General features: G+C 52.7%; 1 protein-coding gene across 1 annotated transcript; it reads left to right on the forward strand.

The window, feature by feature from the left end:
* Positions 1–489: 489 nt before the first annotated feature.
* On the forward strand, positions 490–8,422 carry CRYGN (crystallin gamma N). The gene is given in 6 exon segments (XM_070424934.1): positions 490–597; positions 5,144–5,189; positions 5,192–5,315; positions 5,317–5,360; positions 5,363–5,391; positions 8,315–8,422. Coding segments are annotated over 6 exon segments (459 nt in total).
* Positions 8,423–22,080: the final 13,658 nt, after the last annotated feature.

Consider the following 22,080-nt stretch of genomic DNA (forward strand, 5'->3'; position numbering starts at 1 on the left):
TACTTTTTGTCCAATCCCAGAGGTTTCCCCGCTTTGCTTTCTCTGGCATCTCTAATCTCTTACCAATGGATTTCATGTAACCCACCTCCGTCCCTCCTTTGATTGCAATGTATAAATACAGATGTAACCCGCCATTCTCCGGAGCATTATCCCTATCCGTTGAGGTTCTGCTTCCTGGCAATTGTCGACAGTTTGTCTCAAATAAACTCACAAAAATTCTTTGCAGGTTTGAATGTTTGTATTTTTTACGTTAACATGCCCAACACAAGAAACGAACAAAAATGGGTCCAGGTCACTGATCCAGGCCACAAACTGGGAGAAGGTCCTTACAATGCACACACACAGCAAAGGAACAGATAACAAGTTACACACGCACACACGTGCACACATGTGTGCCCACATGTGTGCCCACATATACATCAATAAGAAAAGATTCAGAAGCAATGGGCAAAGAATATGAATAAGCAGTTTACAGCAGAGCAAACCCAAATGGATGGTGTGCAAGGGACAGATGTTGAGCAGCTGGATGCAAATCTGCTGTGGGTGCACCTGCGAGTACCCCCTGGAGAACACTTGCTGCACCCAGAGGACTTGGAGGTGAGCTCGGGCTTCGCCCAGCAGTTTCACTCAGACCCCACAGGGGAGGGTCTGGCCCCTGGCAGCATTCAGAAATATGAGGGTGTTGCTATAGAGGCAGGCCTTTCGTGGGCGGGGGCCAGGGACACGTGATCCCTGCAGCACACAGTGCAGAGCTGTCCTACAATTTCACCCACAAACAGAGTATTCTTTACTTGGTTTTAGTTTACACTAAATGTTTCTAGGATGGGAACTTTCTGCACTCTTAGCCCAATCTTGCTATGAACCTAAAACTGCTCTAGAAAATAAAGTCTGTATTTCTTAAGCTTTCCCTTTTGAAAATAAGGGAAGAGACTTCCCCTCTTTTTCTTCCGGAACCTCTCTGTCCTTTTCACCTGTACGTCGCCCCGTGTCCCGTGTTTTCTGAGTTGCCTAGCATGGAATTTCCTGCCGGGTGTGTTTGCTCTTCCTCAACTGCCTATAAATTGCCCACTCTCACTTCTGAGGTCTGTCACCCCATTTCCCCTCCCCCTTTCTTCTAATTTGTCCAAAACTGTCTTCTATACCCAATGTTGCCTCACTATCTTTGGAATTTCCATGCCTATGTGAATTTCCCACGTGCATGTATTAAAACATTGATTTTCTCCTGTTAATCTGTCTGTTAATTTGATTAGTAGTCCAACCTAGAAGAATTTAGAAGGTGGGAAGAGAAGTACTTTTTAAAATATATTTTTATTGATTTCAGAGAGGAAGGGAGAGGGAGAGAGAGATAGAAACATCAATGATGAGAGAGAATCATTGATCGGCTGCCTTCTACACATCCCCTACTGGGGATCGAGACTGCAACCCGGGCATGTGCCCTTGACCAGAATAGAACCTGGGACCCTTTAGTTTGAGGGTTGACTCTATCCACTGAGCCAAACTGGCTAGGGCAGGAGAAGTATTCTTTTAAATGTACCTTTATTATTGAAATTATTACAGATGTCCCCTCCCCCCCATTGACCCCTTCCACCCCGCACCAGTTCACCCCCCAAGGTCTTCACACTATTGTCTGTGTCCATGGGTTGAGCATATATGCAGACAAATTCTTTGGTTAATCTCTCTCACCCACTCCCGTCAGTCTGTTCCATGCTTCTGTGTCTCTGGATCTATTTTGTTCATTAGATTCCACATGTGAGTGAGACCATGTGACACTCGTCTTTCTCTGACTGGCTTGTTTCACTTAGCGTGATGCTCTCCAGGCGGGGAGCAGTATTAACATTCCTTTCAGTGCCCACTGCTGTGCTCCAGGAACTGCATGCCCTCCTTTCCCTGGCCCTAAGTGTTTCATCTGGGAAATGGTGATGAAAATACACTTTCCTGACAGCAGCTCAGCCTGCTGCTCAGAGTTCCCCCGCGCCCCCCCCCCACCCGCCCCCATGCAGCAGGACCCCCCTCCTGGTGCCCCTGAGAGTCACCCCTGCTGAGCAGCAGCACTCTCTCCTTTGATCTCAGGGCTGGCTGGCCCCAGCCGGCCGCAGGAGTCATTGTTTTGTGTACACAGCTCATCTCCGCACAGTTTGGGGCTGTACATCTGGTGGCCTCAATGTTGACTGCTCACTCCACAAACACTCTTTGAACCTCTGTGATGTGCCAAGAACTTCCATGCCCCCAGAAAGTCTCAGCTGCATGTTCCGCAGCCCGGCCTTGCCGTCACCCAGGGTGGTCTGGCGCGGAGCACTATGGTCCACGGTGGGGCGGTTCTGGTCAGAGGTGGTGACACCCGAATGGATAAAGGGTGAGCACTGACCCCTGGGGGTGGGGGGCGGGGGAGGTGGAGAGGGACGGGGCGGCATTCAGCAGGATCAGAGGTGGGAAGTGAGGGCGACCTGACGAGAGAGGTGGGGGCAGCCAGGGTTTGAGGTTGTAGGAGCAGAAAGTCAATGGTGGGGCTGGGAGCTGAGGCTGAGCAGCCGGCAGGGGCGGCCGAGGGCTGTCTTCTTTGCCCTCAGGGTAAACCCGTGAGAGAGTGAGTGGGGGGCGGTCAGGGACACACACACACACACACACACACACACACATACACACAAGGAAGAGGGGGGCCCTGAGTGTGAGACCCTAACAGCAGGGACAGCGTCAGGCTGGGGTCAGAGAGAGGAGGCCTTGGGGGGTGGGGTGGGGGGCTCCCCCTTGCAGTGACCCCCATGAGCACCAAACTGACTGTAGGCCTAGGCTCGAAGGCTTACACGCGCCGGCCCAGCAAATCTTTTGCCCCAGGCGCTGACCCGGCAGGGCGCTACCCACTATACCTGGGGGCCGGGCCACCTGGCGTAGCGCTCTGGGAAGGTGAGTGCGACCCCAAAACAAGGCCTCCGCTGGGGGCAGCCGGGATCCCCCACCCCCACCCCCATTGCTCTTTGCACTCGGGATGTTGAGGGCAGGGGCGGGGGTTGGGGGCAAACTGTTGCTTGAGGCGCCCTTTGCATTTGACCAACCCAAGCAACGTTGGCTGAATTTCTTAACAAAAGGGGCGGCCTGGCCTGGCAGCTCCGTTGGTTAGAGCATCCTCCCACTACACCAAGGTTGTTGGTTTGATCCCAGGCCAGGGCACATACAAGAACCAGCGAATGGTCCTGGCCGGTTTGCTCAGTGGATAGAGCCGTCAGCCTTCGGACTGAAGGGTCCCGGGTTCCATTCCGGTCAAGGGCGCATGCCTGGATTGCAGGCTGGATCCCGGTAGGGGGCGTGCAGGAGGCAGCCATTCAATGATTCTCTCTCATCATTGATGTTTCTATCTCCCTCTCCCTCTCCCTTCCTCTCTGAAATCAATAAAAATATATTTTAAAGAAAAAGAATCTACGAATGAATGCATAAGTGAAATAATGGATCTCTCTCTCTCTCTCTCTCTCTCTCTCCCTTCCTCTCTGCTGTGGGAAGTGGGGAGGTCTCCTCCCCAGCCCCTCCGTCACTGGCTCTGGGGCCCCACCCCACTCCCTAAGTCAGGAGCAGGGAGGGGTAGGGTCAGACCTGAGAGGGGCCTTGGCTGGGGTGGAGGAGACAGCTTGTCCTGCAGCCCCTGGGCCCCACTTTCCTGCTGAGGCTAGTCTGTGTGGCTGCTCTCACCTGAGGCTGGTTCTCTGCAAATGTTGGGATTTGAGGGACTTGGAATCCTGTGGGTGACCAGCTCCCCCTGAATATCTGGAGGGAGCCCTTGACCCGACCTGTCTGGTGCAGGAAAGTGGCAAGTTTGGACCTCTACACCTTTTCTAGCTCCCCATCCTGGCTACTCTGATGTCACCAGGGGCTACATTCAAGGTTTCTGAATCAGTCTGCATGGGCTAGGTTATGCTTCAGTGACAAACAGCCCCAAGATCCTGAGACTCACACCTTCCCGTGAGCCCCTGAGGGAGAGTGAGAGGGGGTGATGGTGCCCTTGCTCTCGAAGCTTCCACACCCTCACTCATCCCTGTGGCTGAAGCAGACGCCTCGCCTCCCTCCAGGGTACAAGAGGAGCAGTGCTTCTGTGGGGGCAGGTGACGGCACCCAGGTCTACAAGGGTACAGGCCCCAGGTAAGTAACATCACTTGTACTTTGCTAGGGCCCTTTTAGGAGCACAATTCTTGAAACCCAAAGAGCTTCTGGCGGGCTGGAATGTTCGGTTCCTGGGCAAAACGTGAGTTTGGGGGCTGGGGGTCATGTTTAGTCCGGGGACAAGAAGAGCCCGCCAGTGCTGCAGCGCCACAGGACACTGTGCCTGACGCGTAGGGTGTGAGGTCCGGCTCTGACGCGCTGCCACCCAAAGCAGGGCCTGGTGAGCCAAGGGACGGGGGTGCTGAGAAGCCCGTCTGGGCCATGAACCCGAGCCAGGCCCTGACTCCACCGTGGGGTTCAGTCTCTCTGAGGAAGGGACCCGGAACCTGACTTTCTGAACACTGAGTGCTGGCTTAGGATAGTGGGTTATGGGGAAGTGTCAGCTTTCGAAAACATTTCCTTAGATGTTATGTTTTAATAATAAACAAAAATTGAGTTTAAAAAATGCAGTGGGAGCCGAGACCGGTTTGGCTCAGTGAATAGAGCGTCAGCCTGCGGATGAAGGGTCCCGGGTTCGATTCCGGTCAAGGGCATGTACCTGGGTTGCGGGCACATCCCCAGTGGGAGATGTGCAGGAGGCAGCTGGTCGATGTTTCTCTCTCATCGATGTTTCTAACTCTCTATCTCTCTCCCTTCCTCTCTGTAAAAAATCAATAAAAAAATAAAAAAAAAAAATGCAGTGGGAGTTTGGAAAAAGCCCAATTTCAATGGAGCCCCCGGACAAAGGGGCAATCCCTGCCCCACACACCTTCTGGAATGTCTGCTCACTGAGCTCCGGGCGGAGGGACGTGCTCTGGGTCTGGCCAGCCCCCCGACCCAGGCATCCCCCCACCCGCTCAGCAGAAGGAGCAGAGCCCCTGCTGTATGCAGCAGCCTGGGCTTCAGTGGCCCGGGCGTCAGGGTCCAGCCCAGGGTGCTGGGTGCCAGGTGTCTGCTCCCAACACTGAACAGAGAGAAGCCTGTGACCTGGGCCCCCCCCCCCCCCCCGCCTTTCCAGGTCACTCTCTGTGAGGGTAAGCACCTCACCGGGCGGAAACTGGAGGTCTCGGGGCCTGTGACACCTTCCAGGACCGAGGCTTTGTGAACCGGGTGAACTCCATCCAAGTGGGGGGCAGAGCCTGGGTCAGCCTCACCCACCCCAACTGCCGGGGCCAGCAGTTCGTCCTGGAGCGGGGACCACCCCAATTTCTTCTGGTAGAATGGCCACCACGACCACATGGCTCCTGTCGGCCTGTGGGAATGCAAGTGGGCACTGCACCCCGGGGTGTTGGGCCAGATGACTGAGGCTCAGGCTTGGCCCGACATGGGACAGTAATGAGGGAGCACGGCTCTCCCAGCTTTAAGAGCTGACGGGGCCCTACCAGGTTTGGCTCAGTGGATAGAGCGTCAGCCTGTGGACTGAAGGGTCCCGGGTTTGATTCTGGTCAAGGGCACATGCCTGGGTTGCGGGCTCAATCCCCAGTGTGGGACATACAGGAGGCAGTCAACCAATGATTCTCTCTCATCATTGATGTTCCTATCTCTCTCTCCCTCTCCCTTCCTCTCTGAAATCTATAAAAATCTAGCTAAAAAATTTTAAAAAGCATGATGCAATTAAAAAAGAAAGAAAAAGAGCCCTGACCAGTTTGGCTCAGTGGATAGAGAGTCGGCCTGCGGACTGAAGGGTCCCAGGTTCGATTCCGGTCAAGGGCATGTACCTTGGTTGCGGGCACATACCCAGTAGGGGGTATGCAGGAGGCAGCTGATGGATATTTCTCTCTCATCGATGTTTCTGGCTCTCTATTCCTCTCTCTTCCTCTCTTTAAAAAAATCAATGAAATATATTTTTAAAAAAATATCTAAAAATTTAAAAAGCATGATGCAATTAAAAAAAAAAGAGCTGACAGGGCCATGGCCGTTTAAGCCGAAGGGACAGGCCGCACAGATCCAGCCACTCCCGTATGCGTGGGATGCTGGAAACCCGGTGGGAGAGCCCTGGTCCTTTTATGCCTGTATTTTCAGGCATGTTTCAGGAAAGCGCTCACATTTCTGATCCCAAAATCTTGCTGAATTTTCAGCTTAAAATGCTGTTGGAAATACTAGAAGTTCGGCTTTGCTACCAGATGGGGGAGCTCTTAGCTGTAAAGCAGTGGTTCTCAACCTTGGCTGCACATTAGAATCACCTGGGAAGCTTTTTAAAATTCTGATTTCTGGGCCTCATCCTCTGAAAATTCTGTTTCTTTGTTACTAATGTTGTGGCCCCACCCCATAACAAAGACACAGAATTTCCGGAGGATGAAGCCCAGAAATCAGGATTTTAAAAAGATTCCCAGGTGATTCTGATGTGCAGCCACGGTTGAGAACCGCTGCGTAAAGTAAGGCTGCTCGGGGCCTGGTGCGCCCCGGCAGGTCCTCTTGCAAAGAGCATTTTTCAAACCCTTCGGTGCCCTGAGGCGGAAAAGAGGGTGGGGAAGTTCCGTCCTGGACAGGAAGCGTGATGTGGGGGCAGGCGCCGCTGACAGGAGCTGCCGTGCGTAGGTCCCCCTGACTGTGTGTCTCGTTGTCCCCACGGCGGGATTGGAGGACTGGGTGTTCCCATTCCTTAGGATTTTCCCAAGTCACAATTCCTAACCGTCCTGCTGTGAGTTCTGGGTGGCCTAGTGGCTGATGCCTGAGACCAGGGTGAGTGGCTTGCAGGGCTGGGGGTGCTGGTGAACATCTGAGGAGCCCGGAGAAGGGGCCTCCTGTCTGGGGTTACCCTCTCTTTTCTTTTCCTTGTCTTTATATATAAAAGCCTAATCTACCGGCTGACCAGCCTACCGACCAGTAGGCATAACACACACTGACCACCAGGGGGCAGACGCTCAACGCAGGAGCTGCCGAGCAACAGCAACTTTGCAGAATGCCCTCTCGCACTCTGGGACCCCTCGAGGGATGTTGGACTGCCGGTTTCAGCCCGATCCCCGCAAGCCAGGCCAAGGGACCCCACCTGCTGGAGGGACCCGCTCCCTCCCCAGACACCCTTCAAGCCACGGTGCTGCCCCAGGTGCGGCCAGCTGGGGAGGGACCAAGGGAAGTTGGCTCCAGGGTGTGTCCGGCCCGTTTTACCCAGTCCCATCCCGCCAGCCACCTTCTAATTAATTTCCTTTCAATGTGCACAAATCCATCACTGGGCCTCTAGTTTTTAAATATATTTTTATTGATTTCAGAGAGGAAGGGAGAGGGAGAGAGAGAGATAGAAACATCAATGATGAGAGAGAATCATTGATTGACTGCCTCCTGCACGCCCCCTACTGGGGATTGAGCCTGCAACCCAGGCATGTGCCCTTGACTGGAATGGAACTCGGGACCCTTCAGTCTGCAGGCTCACCCTCTATCCGCTGAGCCAACCCGGCCAGGACATACCCTCTCTTTTCTACGGGCTTGCAAAACCAGCTGGGCTCTGGCAGCTGACACTGTGAGAGCAATTTCTCAGGGTTACCACCAGGCCACCGACATAAAGGAATGTACACGGCTGGCCCGGATCTTGCATAATGCGATTTGTATGAGAAACATCTTAGGTATCTTTCGAATGATCTTCCCCTCAGAGCTGCCCTCCGGGCCAGCTGTGCCGCAGACCCAGCCCCCCCACGGCCAGTTGGAGGGGCCCACCTCTGTCCTTCGGAAACACGGAGATTCTTGGAGGGAGATCTTTGTCCTCGTCTGAGGGACGCAGCAAGCATTCAGCAAGGAGGTCTCTGCGTTTGCTTTAGGTTTGGCTTCATGTTTTAACAAAAGGTTCTATTATAGTTTGTAAAATATTATCATTTAAAGGCTTGCTCCAGGCCTGTGGCCTGGAGTGGGGAGGGGATGGGGAGAGGGGGAGAGGAATGCCGTGTGGCTGGGCAGTTCCCCAGCTCCAGCACAGGAGGGAGCCCAGCGCCGGGGCCTGCTGGGAGCAGCCACTGACCCCCGGCAGGCTGGCCTGCTCTGCACCTCTGGTTGAAGACAGAGGAGCTTGGGCCTGTTCCTGGGCTCTGCAGCTTTTTAAAGAAACAGACCCCTTTCACCCAACCACACCTCAAGGGGAGTGCTGGGTCGAAGTGTGTGTGCTGCCCACTGCCCCAGTGACATGCACTTGGTCTTCTGTTCCCAGGAGGGACACAGCACTGTTGACCTCTTTCTTCCCTCCGCCCACGTGGGCCCGCAGCTCGGAGAGCACTTCCGCCTAGAAATCTTCGAGGGCTGCACCTTCTCTGGCCAGTGCCTGAGCTCCAGGAGGACTGTCCTCCTGCGGAACCGGAGGAGTCGGGGCTGAGCAGAGACCCGTGTCAGTGCCACCGCAGTGTCGGGGATGGAGTGTGAGTGCAGATGGCACGGCCCCCAGTCGTTGGGCCCTACCAGGGCAGGTGTGGGGGCTTTGGGGCAGGTCAGACCCTGGCAAGTGGGCAGCTCGTCCCCGGCCCCAGAGGCTCTTCCCCGCTCAGCTGCCTCCCCTGCCCCAGGCACACATCGCCCTGGCCGCTGCCTTGGCCCCAAGGCCGCCGTCCCTCAGGCATCACCGAGGGCGCGGAGGCAGGAGGCACATGGCAGGTCACTGTGACTAGACTGACCGCATGGACTGCTCTTTGGCTTTTCTGAGCCGGGGAACCTTCCTAACGACCTGGGCACCTTTACCTGCAGCTGCAGCCTGAAGGGAGGTGATGGAGGGAGGGGCGTGCTTTCTCCTGCCCCGCCCAGGCACGGAACCTCCAAGGAGCTGCAGACTGGTCCACGCCCTTGTCTGTGGTCTCTGCTTTGCTCTCAGGGTTGCTAGAGCTGCCCAGGGGCCTGGAGCTGTGGCAGCTGCAGCCAGGGCTGTGCTGGGAGGGAGCAGGGACCCCCTGGGGTTCCGAGGCGTCTGGAGGCCGGCTACTCACACAGGCTTCCCACTGGAGGGGACTCCCAGGGGCAGTAATTGGCCCCCATTCTGAGCCAGCGCCCTGGGGACCCCCCGTGCTTCCCCAGAGTGAGAGGATGGACTCAGCGGGGGAACAGTTGGGCCTGCAGGGGGGTGGGCTGGTGCAGGGGAGGAAGTGGGTGCTGGGCCTCTGGGTGGCCCTGCGATGCTCAGCATCCTCTTGCCTGTCCTGCCACCCCTCCTGCCCTAGGTGGGTCCTGGACCCGGAGCCCAACTACCAAGGCACACACCTGGTGGAGCAGGGAGGCCGGGGGCAGGGGGCGGGGGGGCGGATGCCACAGCTTCTCCGGCTGGGAGGCCCCCAGTACTCGTGCCCAGTCCCTCCAAAGGGTTGTCACTTCTAACTGGGCCGCCACTGTCAGGCCAGGCCCAGAAGAGGGCAGGACAGGGGTAGTCCCTTCCAGCCACCGTGTGGACGGGGACCACGGGGAATGAAAGTCATAAAAGTGGAGAGTGAGCGGCCTGAATGATTTCTCTGCCCTTCCTGACATGAGGGCAACTGGACAGGGGGCTGGCAGACTCCCAGGGAGGCCCAGGGGCCTGAGAGGGCGGGGAGGGCACTGGGAGGCAGCCACGGGACATGAGGGCTGGAAGGGGCCCTTTCATTTCACAGGGGAGCCCAGGCCTGAGTGGGAGTGATTGCCTAGGCCCCAGAGCAAGCTCCCCGGGAGCCAGGACGGGCCAGGGTGCTTCTCCGACTCCTGGGCACCCCCTCCGAGTTAGGGGACAACAGGAGGGAGGAAGTGATGACAGGGGGACAGGGATGGAGAAGTGATGGGCGGGCCTGAGGCCCCTCCAGGCTGTGCCTCTCTCTGACTCAGGGACACGGTGACCCCGTGCTCTCCTCTTGGCCTCGGGTTTACATGGCCACCGGCCCCTGAAAGGATGGGCTGGCCCCCAGGGACACTCACTCCTTCTAAGCTGTAAGGAGAGGGAAATGGGGGAGGGTGGCAGCCCAGGCAGCTGTTGCATGAACAGGTGGGCTCGGCGGGGATAGCGGGAAGGGAGCTGTCAGGGCTGAAGGGGACACAGCCTCCACTCCAGCCCCACCCACAGGTGAGTCCACGGAACTTCTCTGTGGCTGGGTCCCCTCCAGGACCCCGTGTCCATCCTGTTGGGAGTGGAGACACCACCTCTGGGGGGGAGAGGGAGGAAAGAGCCTGCCCTGGAGGCAGCGGGATTTCTGAGAATATGAAGGTCCTTGCCCCCAGCACCGTCCCACTCACACTTGAGGGGGAACGTTCCGAACACTGGGGTCTTTCCTGCAACTGCCTGACCTCCAGGCCCTCCAACCTCCACAGCAGGAAGGAAAGGAGGGTCAGCAGACCTCTAGGACCTCAGCCCTTTTAGCCATTGTTGATGGTGGTGACGTCAGTGAGCATTTAGTGAGCACCGACGGTGTGCCACACCCTGCTAGCAGAATCTGTATAGTTCTACTTACGATGCACAATAACACCAAGATTGTGATACGCTGGTTGTCACCACGGCAAATGAGGGCAGCTGGACACAGGGCATTTGAGCAACTTGCCCACGGTCACAGAGCAGGCAGGATTCAAACCCAGGTCGGGTGGGTCCCTTTGTCCTACCCCTCTCTCGCACATATCGGTGCATCTGACCACAGTTACGTTAACAGGAGTCCCACCCGGTAGTGGTGGCACCCTACTGGTAAAAGCATTGTTCCCTGTACCACCTCATTCAAACTCCCTGTGACCGGAGACGAATAGAAGCTGGGCGTCCCTGCCCTGGAGTAGGGCTCATGGGGAGAAGCAGGACATGGAGGGAACTGGGAGTGAAGTGTATTAGTCAGCTTGGGCTGCTGTAACAAATATCACCACTGAGAGTTTAGAGAACAGACATTAGTTTTCTCATAATTCTGGAGGCCAGAAGTCCAAGATCAGGTCAGCAGGCTTGGTTCCTCCTTAGGCACCTCTCCTTGGTTTATAGAGAGCTGTCTTCTCTGTGACCTTCTCTCTACATGTGTCTGTGTCCTGATCTCTTAAGGGCACCCGTCATGTGGGTTAGGGTCCATACTAACTACCTCAGTTTAGCTTTGTCACCTCCATGAAGATCCTCTGCCAAGGGCAGTCACATCTTGAGGTTCTGAGGGTTAGGACTTCAACATATGAAGGGGGAGGGACTCATCTCAGCCTGTAATCTGAACCAAACAGCTTCTCCAGCCCCAGTTTCCTGCTCTGTGGAATGACTGCCGTCATATGTTGCTCCAACTGTATATAGTTGTAGGAGCCAAACCAGTCACCCATGGGAAGGTGCTGTGTGGAGAGTGGTTATTAGTCGTAAGTGACGCGCTCAATGGCCCCCGGGTACATCGGGGGACCAGGGAGAAGCATCTGCATCACGTGAGAGAAGAGCGAGGTTAAGAGCGAGCTCTGGGTCTGGGTTCTGACTCCTCCTTGGACACACTGATCCATGCCTCAGTTTCCCCAGCTGTACGGTGGGGATATCCACAACACCCCCTCCTAGGGGATTAAATGGAAACTACGGATGAAGGACGCCCTCCCACTGGCCAGCTCCCCAGGAGCCAGGGTTGCAGCCCTTCCGATCATTCCAGAGTTTTCCCTGAACCTGTCCTCGCTCCCAGGGCTGAGCCAGGGCCGCACCTCACTAAGTGTCGATGCAATGCTCCAGGACAGGGTGGTGCTCCCGGGTGACCCACCCCCCTCAGCCCAGCCCCCTGCTCCCTAATATGTCCGCAAATCTGCTTTTGTCTGAAAGAAGGAAAACAAGATTCCCACCAGAATGCTTGCGGGCAGCCTGTCCAGGGGGTCGGGGACCCAGGGCCAGGCCTCTGAGGAGTCACATGCTTCACATATTTGTCTCCGCTCTGTGGTTTGGGAAGCTGGGCTCTCAGGGCGCCATCCTGCATGTCCTCAGCCTCGGTGCCCCTGCCCGCTGGGCGCTGCTGACCAGGCCCCCATGTGTGGTGTTTATCAGGTCTGAGCATGGAAAACCTCCCCCTGGAGGCCCCGCAGAAGTTCCCAGGCATCTGAGGGCTGGCCCAGGAGCGTTCTGTCCACCTGTCCCCTCCCCCCACTCCAGGTGAGCCCAGCTGGCCCCCCAGCCCCCTGGGGCTCCCCACATTTTCTGCTGAAGGCCTCCTGTCTCCACCTTCGCCCCTCCAAGTGATGGCCCTCAAAAGTCCCACATATCTGTGTTCCCCTCAAGAAACCACATGGATTTTCAATGAAAATGTGATGAATAAGAGAGTCTTAAAAATTTAGCTCGTCCAGGTTGCGGGCTCTATCCCCACTGAGGGGTGTGCAGGAGGCAGCCAATCAATGTTTGTCTCTCATGGGTGTTTCTATCTCTCTCTCCCTCTCCCTTCCCCTCTCTCTAAAAATCAATTAAAACATTTTTTTTAAAGTGTAGTTCCAGAGTTTCGTTTTGGGAAGATGGGAACGTTCTGGAGGGACGGGTGGTGACGGTTGCACACTGTGTGTGGCCCCGACGGCGAAGCTGTGTTCTGTGCGTTTCACCGCAGTAAACAGAACTCCAGCTCCTGGCTGCTGGGCTGCTGAGGCTGCGGGGGGTAATTTGGGTATTGAGACCTTCCGAACCCTAGAGGACTCAGTAGGTCTTACCTGCCCATGCCTCCCTTCCCTGAGGAATCTGTCACCTTCTTACGGATCCCATCTGGTTTCCATTGAGTGCTGTGCACAGGTGACCTCCTTCTGCAGGGGCTCAGGGAGCGGGGGGAGACCCGGGCTGAACCCTGACCTCCTGAGCCCCAGACCCTGCTCAGCCACACACATGTCTGGGGGCAGCCCGGGGACACGGCGGGGAGTGACTTGCATCGTGGAGTGTGCGGCCTGGACCTGTAAGATGAGCATCTGTGCCTGCAGCGGAGCCCGTTTGGAATCAGTGATTGAAAACATCCCGAGGAGTGCAGCTGACGCGGTTCTTGGTGTGGGCTCTGCCAGAGAGGGGCCAGGGGGGCCTGCGGGTTTGGAGGAGGCCTCTCGGAGCTGAGACCAGCCCCCTGCTCAGGGTGTGGGGGAGCAGGCTGAACGGTCAGAGGTGACACCCCTGCTCCTGGCCAAGCCTGCCCGGGTCCCCCAGGCCTGAACACCCTGGGTGGAGAGCAGGAGGGAGAGGGGGTCCATGTGCACCTGGAGAGGGTGTGGAGGTTATGTGGGCTCAGGTTGACAGGTCACAGTTAGGAGAGAGGCAGGAAGACAGACCGGACCACACCCTCTCTGCACACAACCTGCCCCCCGTCCCCAGCTCCCACGACTGGGGGCTGAGATGGCTGTCTCCAGGGTCCCTTCCCCATAGAAGATTGGGGAGGCTGTCCCTGGGTTTCGGGCACAAGGATCAGGGTAGCGTGTCCACCTCACAACCGGGCCCAAGCTACCTGGACCCCGGGAATCCTGAACCACAACCAGAATGGGCGCAACCACCCATGAGGCGGGGCTGCTGGGGGTGGGGGGAGAGAGGAGCCTCAGAGGTGGCACAGCCCTCCAGGAAGCGGAGGGGCGCTCAAATGCCATCTTATGCCTCATGGAGGGCTGGATGCCAAGGCGGGACGGTGTTCATCCTACTCAAAAAAACAAGCTAGAAAAGGTACGTGAAGAAATCTTTGGAAAAGGTAGACGAGAAGAGGTGAGGCCGGGGTAAGGTTGGCATCCCCAGTACCATAGGCAGCACCGAGGCCCGAGTCTCTGCTAGAATGGACTCCTGCTTGGTAAAGCAGCAGGGAAACAGGATGGGTCCTGTGATGCACTGTCCACAAGATAAAAAGAAGCCAGTTTCCCAGGAGGAGCACAGCAATTCCTGGGACTCGGGCCAGGAAACGCTTCCCTGCGTCCGCAGGACCCGCTGAATTTCACGGGCTGCCGCGAGGCATCCCCAGGGCATCCCTCCTGCAAAGAAAATCACGGCTTCCTGGGATTTTTGTTACTAACGTCCCACATGGCCTGGCCAGTGGCGCTGTGCCAAGGTAAACTTTCTGTGGGGGAGAAGATTTTAACATCCCGTGTTTACATAGGAACATGTAGCTGATTCTAAGCAAACCTAATTGGGCTATTAAAGCAGGGCCTGGCCAGACGTGGTTGTCAGTAAATACTAACAGCAACAACAGCTCAGCAGCGTCTACTGAACGATTACTGTGCCCGGAAGACGGTGTCAGACCATTTCTACAGATAATGAGGTGGGCAGGTTATCCTCTCTCAATGACAGTTGAAGAAACAGACTTAGGAGGTTATTGTATAACCTCAAACGCCACCTTCCACGTGGCTCCTTGTGGGAGAAAGATGGGAAAGGTTTCCAGAGCGAAGGCACTATGACCCCGTCGGAAACCACGGAGGGGCCTGGCTGTGAGATTAGAGAGCGCAGGGGCAAGGCGTCCCTTGGCAACACATCAAGTGTCAGGAGGGCAGGACAAGGGTTGTGGTTCCTCGGTGACCCATAAAGATATTGAGGCCCTGCAAGATGAAGGGATTCGCGCCCTAGCTGGTTTGGCTCAGTGGGTAGAGCGTTGGCCTGCCGGCTGAAGGGTCTTGGATTTGATTCCGGTCAAGGGCACATGCCGGATACGGGGCTCGATCCCCAGTAGGGGGCATGCAGGTGGCAGCCAATCAATGATTCTCTCATCGTTGATGTTTCTATCTCTCCCTTCCTCTCTGAAATCAATAAAAATATTAAAAATAAATAAATAAAAACATATTTTTAAAAAACGACAAAGGGATTCACTTGTGGCCACACGTTGGGTGTCTAAGAGTGGGGCTGCATTTGTTTACCCAGAGTCCCTTTCTTTGGGGAACTGCCTTTGGGAATGGAGTGGTGCGTGGATGGTTCGCATGAGGTTGTCCCTGGAGAGCAGGAACTGCAACCATAGAGAGAAGGGTGACTGTGTGCTGGCATTGGGAAGCCAAACAGTGGCTGGCAGTGAGCGACATCCACCAAGATGGCTGTGATTGTGATGAGTCAGTGACCAAATTAAACGCAAGGTGGAGCAATTAAATTCTCTGTCCCTGGAAATTAAATCTGGTGCCTAAATACAGCCGAGAGAGGGCGGCCGGAGCCAAGTCAGCTCATAGCCCCCTGGAGACAGGCTTCTCCAGGTGCAGCTGCTGAACCCCGGGCCTTTCCCTCGTTCTTATCTTTCTTTAAACCTGGGTGCTCATGTCTTCCTTCACGTGGTTTCCTCCCAATGAATCCCCTTTTCTTTTTTATTGATTTTTAGAGAGAGGAAGAGAAATGTTGCTGTGAGAGGGGAAACATTGATCAGCTGCCTCCTGCATGCCCCCTACTGAGGACTGAATCACCAACCTGAGCCAGTACCCTGACCCAGAATTGAACTGACACCTTTTAGATGCAAGGGACAACACCCAACCAACTGAGCCGCAATGGCCAGGGCTGAATGTCCCTCCCCCTTTTTAAAAATTGACTTTAGAGAGAGGGGAGGGGAGGGGGACAGAGAGAAACATTGATTTGTTGTTCCACTTTTTTAAGGATTCATCGGTTGATTCTTGTATGTGCCCTGACCTGGGTTTGAACAAGCAACCTTGGTGTATCAGGCAGATGCTCTAACCAACTGACCCACCTAGCCAGGCTGAATGCCCTTTTCTTGATTAAACTCACCAGTTCCTTTCACCACACAGATCCTGACTGACCCCTCTAACTCCCCTGTCCTGTTCCCAACAAAATAAAGGCAGGTGTAGAGAGGGGCTCAGCTGGCCTGGCTCCCCTTTGGACGGACACTAAACTCCTGTGAAATGCCCTTTGTGGATTAACAACCTCTGTACGAATTCAACTTGCCTCCAAAATCCCCACGGAGAGCAAGCAAATGCATCATTTTGTGGCAGCTGGAAGTCCTCTGGAATGAGTGGAAACAGATGCTGCTACATCAGGCTCCCTGATGGTCCTGCCGAGGCACCCCCCACTCCCCGCCAAGCACATGCACACGCACGCGCACAGGAGCACACACGCACTCCAACCAGCACGCCTCACCGTGTTGGGTGAGAATAAATGCTGCTCACAAGAGAGATGCCTACATGCAGAATATCCGAGATCTCTGACGGGGACAGCAGGGGTGGCGCCCACATTCCTCATCTTACTATTCAGGGAAAGGCACTCTTGCCAGGCCTTTGCTCAAGATCTCTCTCTAGGAAAATCCAGTGGGACTCCAGGAAAAAGAAGGACCGAGAGCGTTAGTGCCTTAGGCACAGAGGTGTGGGCCTGCTCCTTTCACGCCATGATTCTCTGTCATTTGGCAAACACCTCATTTAGACGTGGATCATGGCATACCTGAGATCTGCCCACTAGCTGCGTTGACTTTGTCTATTTAATCTCTCTGGGCCTCAGTTTCCTCATCAGTAAAATCAGGAAGATACTCTGCATCCTGAGTTGTTGTTATGAAAGTTAAAAGTTAGCCCGAGCTGGTTTGGCTCAGTGGATAGAGCCTCAGCTTGAGAACTGAAGGGTCCTGGGTTCCATTCCAGTCAAGGGCACGGGCCCGGGTTGAGGGCTTGATCCACAGTAGGGGGCCTGCAGCAGGCAGCTGATCAATGATTCTCTCTCATCATTGATGTTTCTATCTCTCTCTTCCTCTCTGAAATCCATAAAAAATATATATTTAAAAATTTTTTAAATAAAGTTAAAAGTTATTATACAATGTGTTGAGCATAGTGCCTGCCTTATAGTTGTTACTTGATTATAGTGAAATAATGTGAAAAATCCAATAGCACAGGAATTTCTGTTTTTGTGTTTTAGGGGAATAATATATAGAGAAAGGTTGCACCAGCCTTGTAAACCGTCACTTTCCCGTCAGGTAGTGAATACAGAGACCTGGTCTCACCTCCCGTGACCTGCCGCAGGCAGGATGCTGGTGACAAGTGTGGGTGGTGGCTGCTTCAGGTGATGACTTGCACGGGGAGTTCGTGGAGTTGCCCTGAAACCATAAACCAACCTGGCTGCTGCCCGCACAGTGGGAAGTCCAGGGGCTTGGGAAGGGCTCTGCCTCAGAAAGGCTGAAAATGGAACGCAGGACAAAGCTTGTTGGTGTCCCCTTCACAGCAAATGGAAGCTCAGTAATTAAGAAGGAATCAAACCCAATCCTCCTCCTTCCCATATAATAAAAGGCTAATATCCAAACTGTCCCCACGGGCGGGAGTTCAACTGACCGTGAGTTAGACATATGCTGACCATCAGGGGGCGGCATAGAACATGGCGCAGAACATGGTGGGCGTTAGTGGTGCTGGCAGCGGGCAGCAGTGGAGGTGCTGCTGGCCCCGATGGGCCCCGATGAGAACGGGACCATGGTGGATGGTGGAGCAGGTGAGCGGGCAGTGCCAGGCCAAGGCAGGTGTGAGCGGGGGCCCCAATTGCCCCACTGGTCACCCCACAGATTGGCCCTGATCACTGGCCAGGCTTAGGGACCCTACCATACACGAATTTCGTGCACCGGGCCTCTAGTAGTAGTAGTAGTAGTAATAATAATAATAATAACAATAATAATAATAATAAAAGGAATCAGACCAGGACCCTGACAGAAGGAGAGCCGGCATCCCTGCAGCAGCAGCAACCAGAGGAAGGTCCCCGCAGGCCAATAAAATGGATGGTGAGGCAGCAATAACGTGGAGTAGCTTAGCTAAACTCTCGACAGAACATTTGGGCTGTTTCCAGCTTGTGACTCTTGGAAATAAAACTGTTACGAAAATTCATGTGTAAGTCTTCATATGGACATATGCTTTCATTTCTCGGGGGTAAAGAGGAATGGATGAGTCATGTGGTAGGTGTGCTTAACTCTTTAAGAAACTGCCAAACTGTTTCCCAAGTGCTTGTGCCATTTTATATTCTCATCAGACTTATATGAAAGTTCTAGTGGCCCCATGTTCTTGCCAACTAGAATTCTTGGAACAACCAGATGTTCATTTTAACCATTCTAATGGGTGTGTCTGGTGTGCCAGTGTGGTTTTAATTGGCTTTTCCCTGATGGCTAGTGATGTTGAGATCTTTTTATATGTTGATCGATTATTTGTACATCTCCTTTGGGGGAAATGTCTATTCAAATCTTTTGCCCATTTTTAAATTGGGTTATTTGTCTATTTATTGTTAAGCTGTCAGAGTTTTGTGTTTGTTTGTTGTTTTTTAAAGAGTTTTGTGGTTTTTAAAGTATATTCTGGATACAAAACCCTTATTGGAAATGATTTGCAAATACCCTCCCCCATTCTGTGGATTACGTTTTCATTTTGTTGAGACTGTACTTTGAAACGTAAAAGTTTTTAACTGTGATGAAGTCCAATTTTTCCTTTTATAGTTTGTTTGCTTATGCTTTAGATGTCATATCTAAGAAATTATTTCCTAATCCAAGGTGATAAAAATTTACACCTATGTTTTCTTCTAAGAGTTGTAGAATTTTAGTTCTTACATTTAGGTCTATGCTCCATTTTGAGTTAATTTCGTATGTGGTGTGAGGTATGGAGTCCAAGTTCATTCTTTGCATGAGCTGTCCAGTTGTCCCAGCACCATTATTTTTAAAAGATTGTTCTTTATCTCTTTGAATTCTCTTGGCTCCATTGTTAAAAATGAATTGAACACAGATGTATGGGTTTATTTCTAGGCTCTCAATTCTATTCCATTGGTCTATATTTCTATCCTTATGCTATGCATTGGTTGATTTTTGAATGTTAAACTGACCTTGAATTCCTGGGATAAACCTCACTTGGTCATGATATATTATGGTTTATGTATATTGTTGAATTCAATTGCTAAAGTTTTGTTTAGAATTTTTGCATCCATGCTCTTGATGAATATTGGTGTATTTTTCTTATAATGTCTTTGATTTTGGTATCAGAGAAACACTAGCCTAGTGCAATGAATTGAGAAGTTGTCTCCCCTCTTCAATTTTCTAGAATTTGTGGAGAATTGGTATTATTTCTCCCTTAACAGTTTGGTACAACTCCCCAGTGAAGCCATATGGGCCTTAAATTCTCTTTGTGGAAAGGTTTCAGCTACAAATTCAATTTAAAAAATAGATATAGGGTTATTCAGAGTATATATATATATATATATATATATATTTTAAATATATTTTTATTGATTTTTTACAGAGAGGAAGGGAGAGAGATAGAGAGCTAGAAACATCGATGAGAGAGAAACATCGATCAGCTGCCTCCTGCACATCTCCTACTGGGGATGTGCCCGCAACCCAGGTACATGCCCTTGACCGGAATCGAACCTGGGACCCTTCAGTCCGCAGGCCGATGCTCTATCCACTGAGCCAAACCGGTTTCGGCTAGAGTATATATTCTTGATGGAGTTTGTGTCTTTTATGTTTTCTGTGCTTGAGTTTAGTGAGTTCCTTGGGTCTGTGGATTTATAATTATCAAATTTGGAAACTTTCAGCTATTATTTCTTCAAATCTTTTTCTGTTCCTTCTTTTCTCTCCTCTTCTTCAAGCACTCTAATTACTCATGTATTAGGCTGCTTGAAGTTGTCCCACAGCTCACGGCTGTTCTTTCCTTTTCTAAACATTCCTTTTCCTCTGTTTTTCATTGTGCCTAGTTTCTGCTGCTATGTCTTCGAGTTTACTAATATTTTATTTCATTCTGTCTTACCCAATCTGCTGTTAACCCCATCCAGGGTTGGTGTTGTTTTCATTTCAGACATTGCTTTCATCTCTAGAAGTCCAGTTGGGATTTTTTGAGATCATCTGTGTGTGCATCTACACCTGTGAGCACATGGAATACAGTTATAATAACGGGGTTCCTGTCCTTGCTGCACTCCCCTCAGCCCCACGTGGGGGTTGGACAGTTACCTCTATTTCTCTTCCCACCTGGAGTCGTTTGCTCATTCATGCATGTGCTGACCAGTCCCCAGCTGCGTACAGGAGGGGCCTTCTGTCGGTCTCCAGGGTCTCTCCTCTCTGGAGCTCTGTCCTGCCATCGTTGGCCACTTCGTTCTTCCCAGACACGCAGCTGTTTCTTCAACCCAGACAGTCCGCTGCTCCCTCTGGGTTCCCTCTGCTGCTCTCGGGTCTGGAACGCTCTCAGGGCAGTGAGCTGGCCCCGTGGAAGGGCTCACCCATTTTTTTGCTCTCTCAGGAACTGCTGTCTTTCATTGCCTGCCATCCATCGCCTTGAAAACTGTTGCTTCATATATTTCACATGTTAGTTTTTTGTTTCAGGTGGAAGCGGTAGGGTAAACCTAATCCTTATGACTCCATCTTGGCCTGAGATGGAAATCAAAGCTAGTGAATTCTGAAAATTGTTTAAAACTGCCTTCCTAAAACAAACAAACAAAACACACACACACACACACACACCACAAACCAAAAAAACCACCCCTTTTGTCCAGTTAGCCTCTGACATTTCTCCGAGGCTGCCAGGAAGCGTGTGAGGGGGAGATAAAGTAAAAATTTGGGCGGAGGGAATGTTTACCAGCTGGCTTTCATACTACATGTCTTTACTGACACAGCCCTGGTCAGACACCCAGGAAAGGCCCACACATTCCAGTCCCAGATGCGGGGGTGACCTCAGAGAGCTGTATGCATGTCCAGACTCCTCACTTCCCTCCGGGCCAGTGTCTGAGCAAAATCTCTCTTGCTCAGAGGGCCTGACTCCTGACTTCTGAGGCCAGCGGCTAGAGGCCGTGGCCAATACAAAGATTTTCTTGGCGTGAGAGGGAGATTTGATTTTTAAGCCTGCTTCCTTTTTAGTCTTGAACCTGATGGAATGGTCAGTGACCCCTTGAAGCAGACTGAGTGTCCTGGGAATGAGGGGATGTAGGGAGTGGGGCTAGCCCAGTGGTCCAGCTCAGCCTGGCCCTGGACCCTCACTCAGGGACAAGGGACTCTCTGTGACATCTGATGCTTTCCCCTCCCTCTCTGGACCCTGGCAGCGCTGACCGTGTGGAACACATGTAGACAGGGTTCTAAGCATATGTGGCCATGTATTATTCTCCCAACAGTAACTTTAATTCTCTGATGATTGTCCTCCAAACATCAAAAATAGTAGTAATAACATTGGAGCTTCTTAAAGCCTTCTTTTAAAAAAATGGCACAATGTGCTTGTGCATGGTAAAAAAGAAAAAGCACAGCTCGGGGGAGACTCCTAGGGTCCTCCCTGCCTCCTGCACATCCAGTTTCTCAAGAGCCCACCTGTGGACCAGGCTCCGCTTCTGCCCTCCCCTCCCGCCTCCTTTGAACTAACCCACCTCCACCAGCGTCTTTGACTTCGAACCTACTGTCCCCACCCACCTCCCGCCTGCCGGTGACCCTCCCTCACCGCCTACAGAGTAGGGTCCTGCTCCTAAAGCTGAGCTGCCAGCTGACTCACAAGTCGGGGGTCTCCAGTTAGGCCACTCGGGGAATAACTGCCCAGCGCCCTGGGGCAGTGGTCGGCAAACTCATCAGTCAACAGAGCCAAATATCAACAGCACAACGATTGAAATTTCTTGTGAGAGCCAAATTTTTTAAACTTAAACTATACAGGTAGGTACATTGTTATTAACTTAATTAGGGTACTCCTAAGCTGGCCTTTGCTAAAAACATCCTCAATCTGACTGAGGTACATTCGCTGAGGTCGACCCCTTCCAACTCTCCCATCCACACTCGTCCTGTATACTTGTTTCGTCTATCTCCTTTCGTTCATCCTCTCTATATGTCCAAACCATCTCAACATACCTTTCTCAATCCTCGACACTACATCTTCTTTCACTCCACAACGTTCCCTAAAATTAACTTAATAAACTTTACTTAAAGTTTTAAGTCTTAGTTAAACTATAGGTACGTTGAATAAAACTTGATATCATACTTAATAACGATATTATTTATTGATAAAATTAAATTCCTTACAATATCCATAAAATTAAATCATGACAATGACTGGCAAACACTAATGTGAACAATGGCCTTGCATCTCCTTGGAAAGTTTGGGTAAGTCAGGTTTGTATGCTGTTGCCCGCACGTGGTATTTTGTGGAAGAGCCACACTCAAGGGGCCAAAGAGCCGCATGTGGCTCGCAAGCCTTGGTTTGCCGACCACTGCCCTGGGGGAC

This window comes from Myotis yumanensis, unplaced genomic scaffold, assembly GCF_028538775.1.
Source record: "Myotis yumanensis isolate MYYU_CA2020_CCGP unplaced genomic scaffold, mMyoYum1.0.hap1 SCAF_9, whole genome shotgun sequence".
NCBI classification, from domain to species: Eukaryota; Metazoa; Chordata; class Mammalia; order Chiroptera; family Vespertilionidae; genus Myotis; species Myotis yumanensis.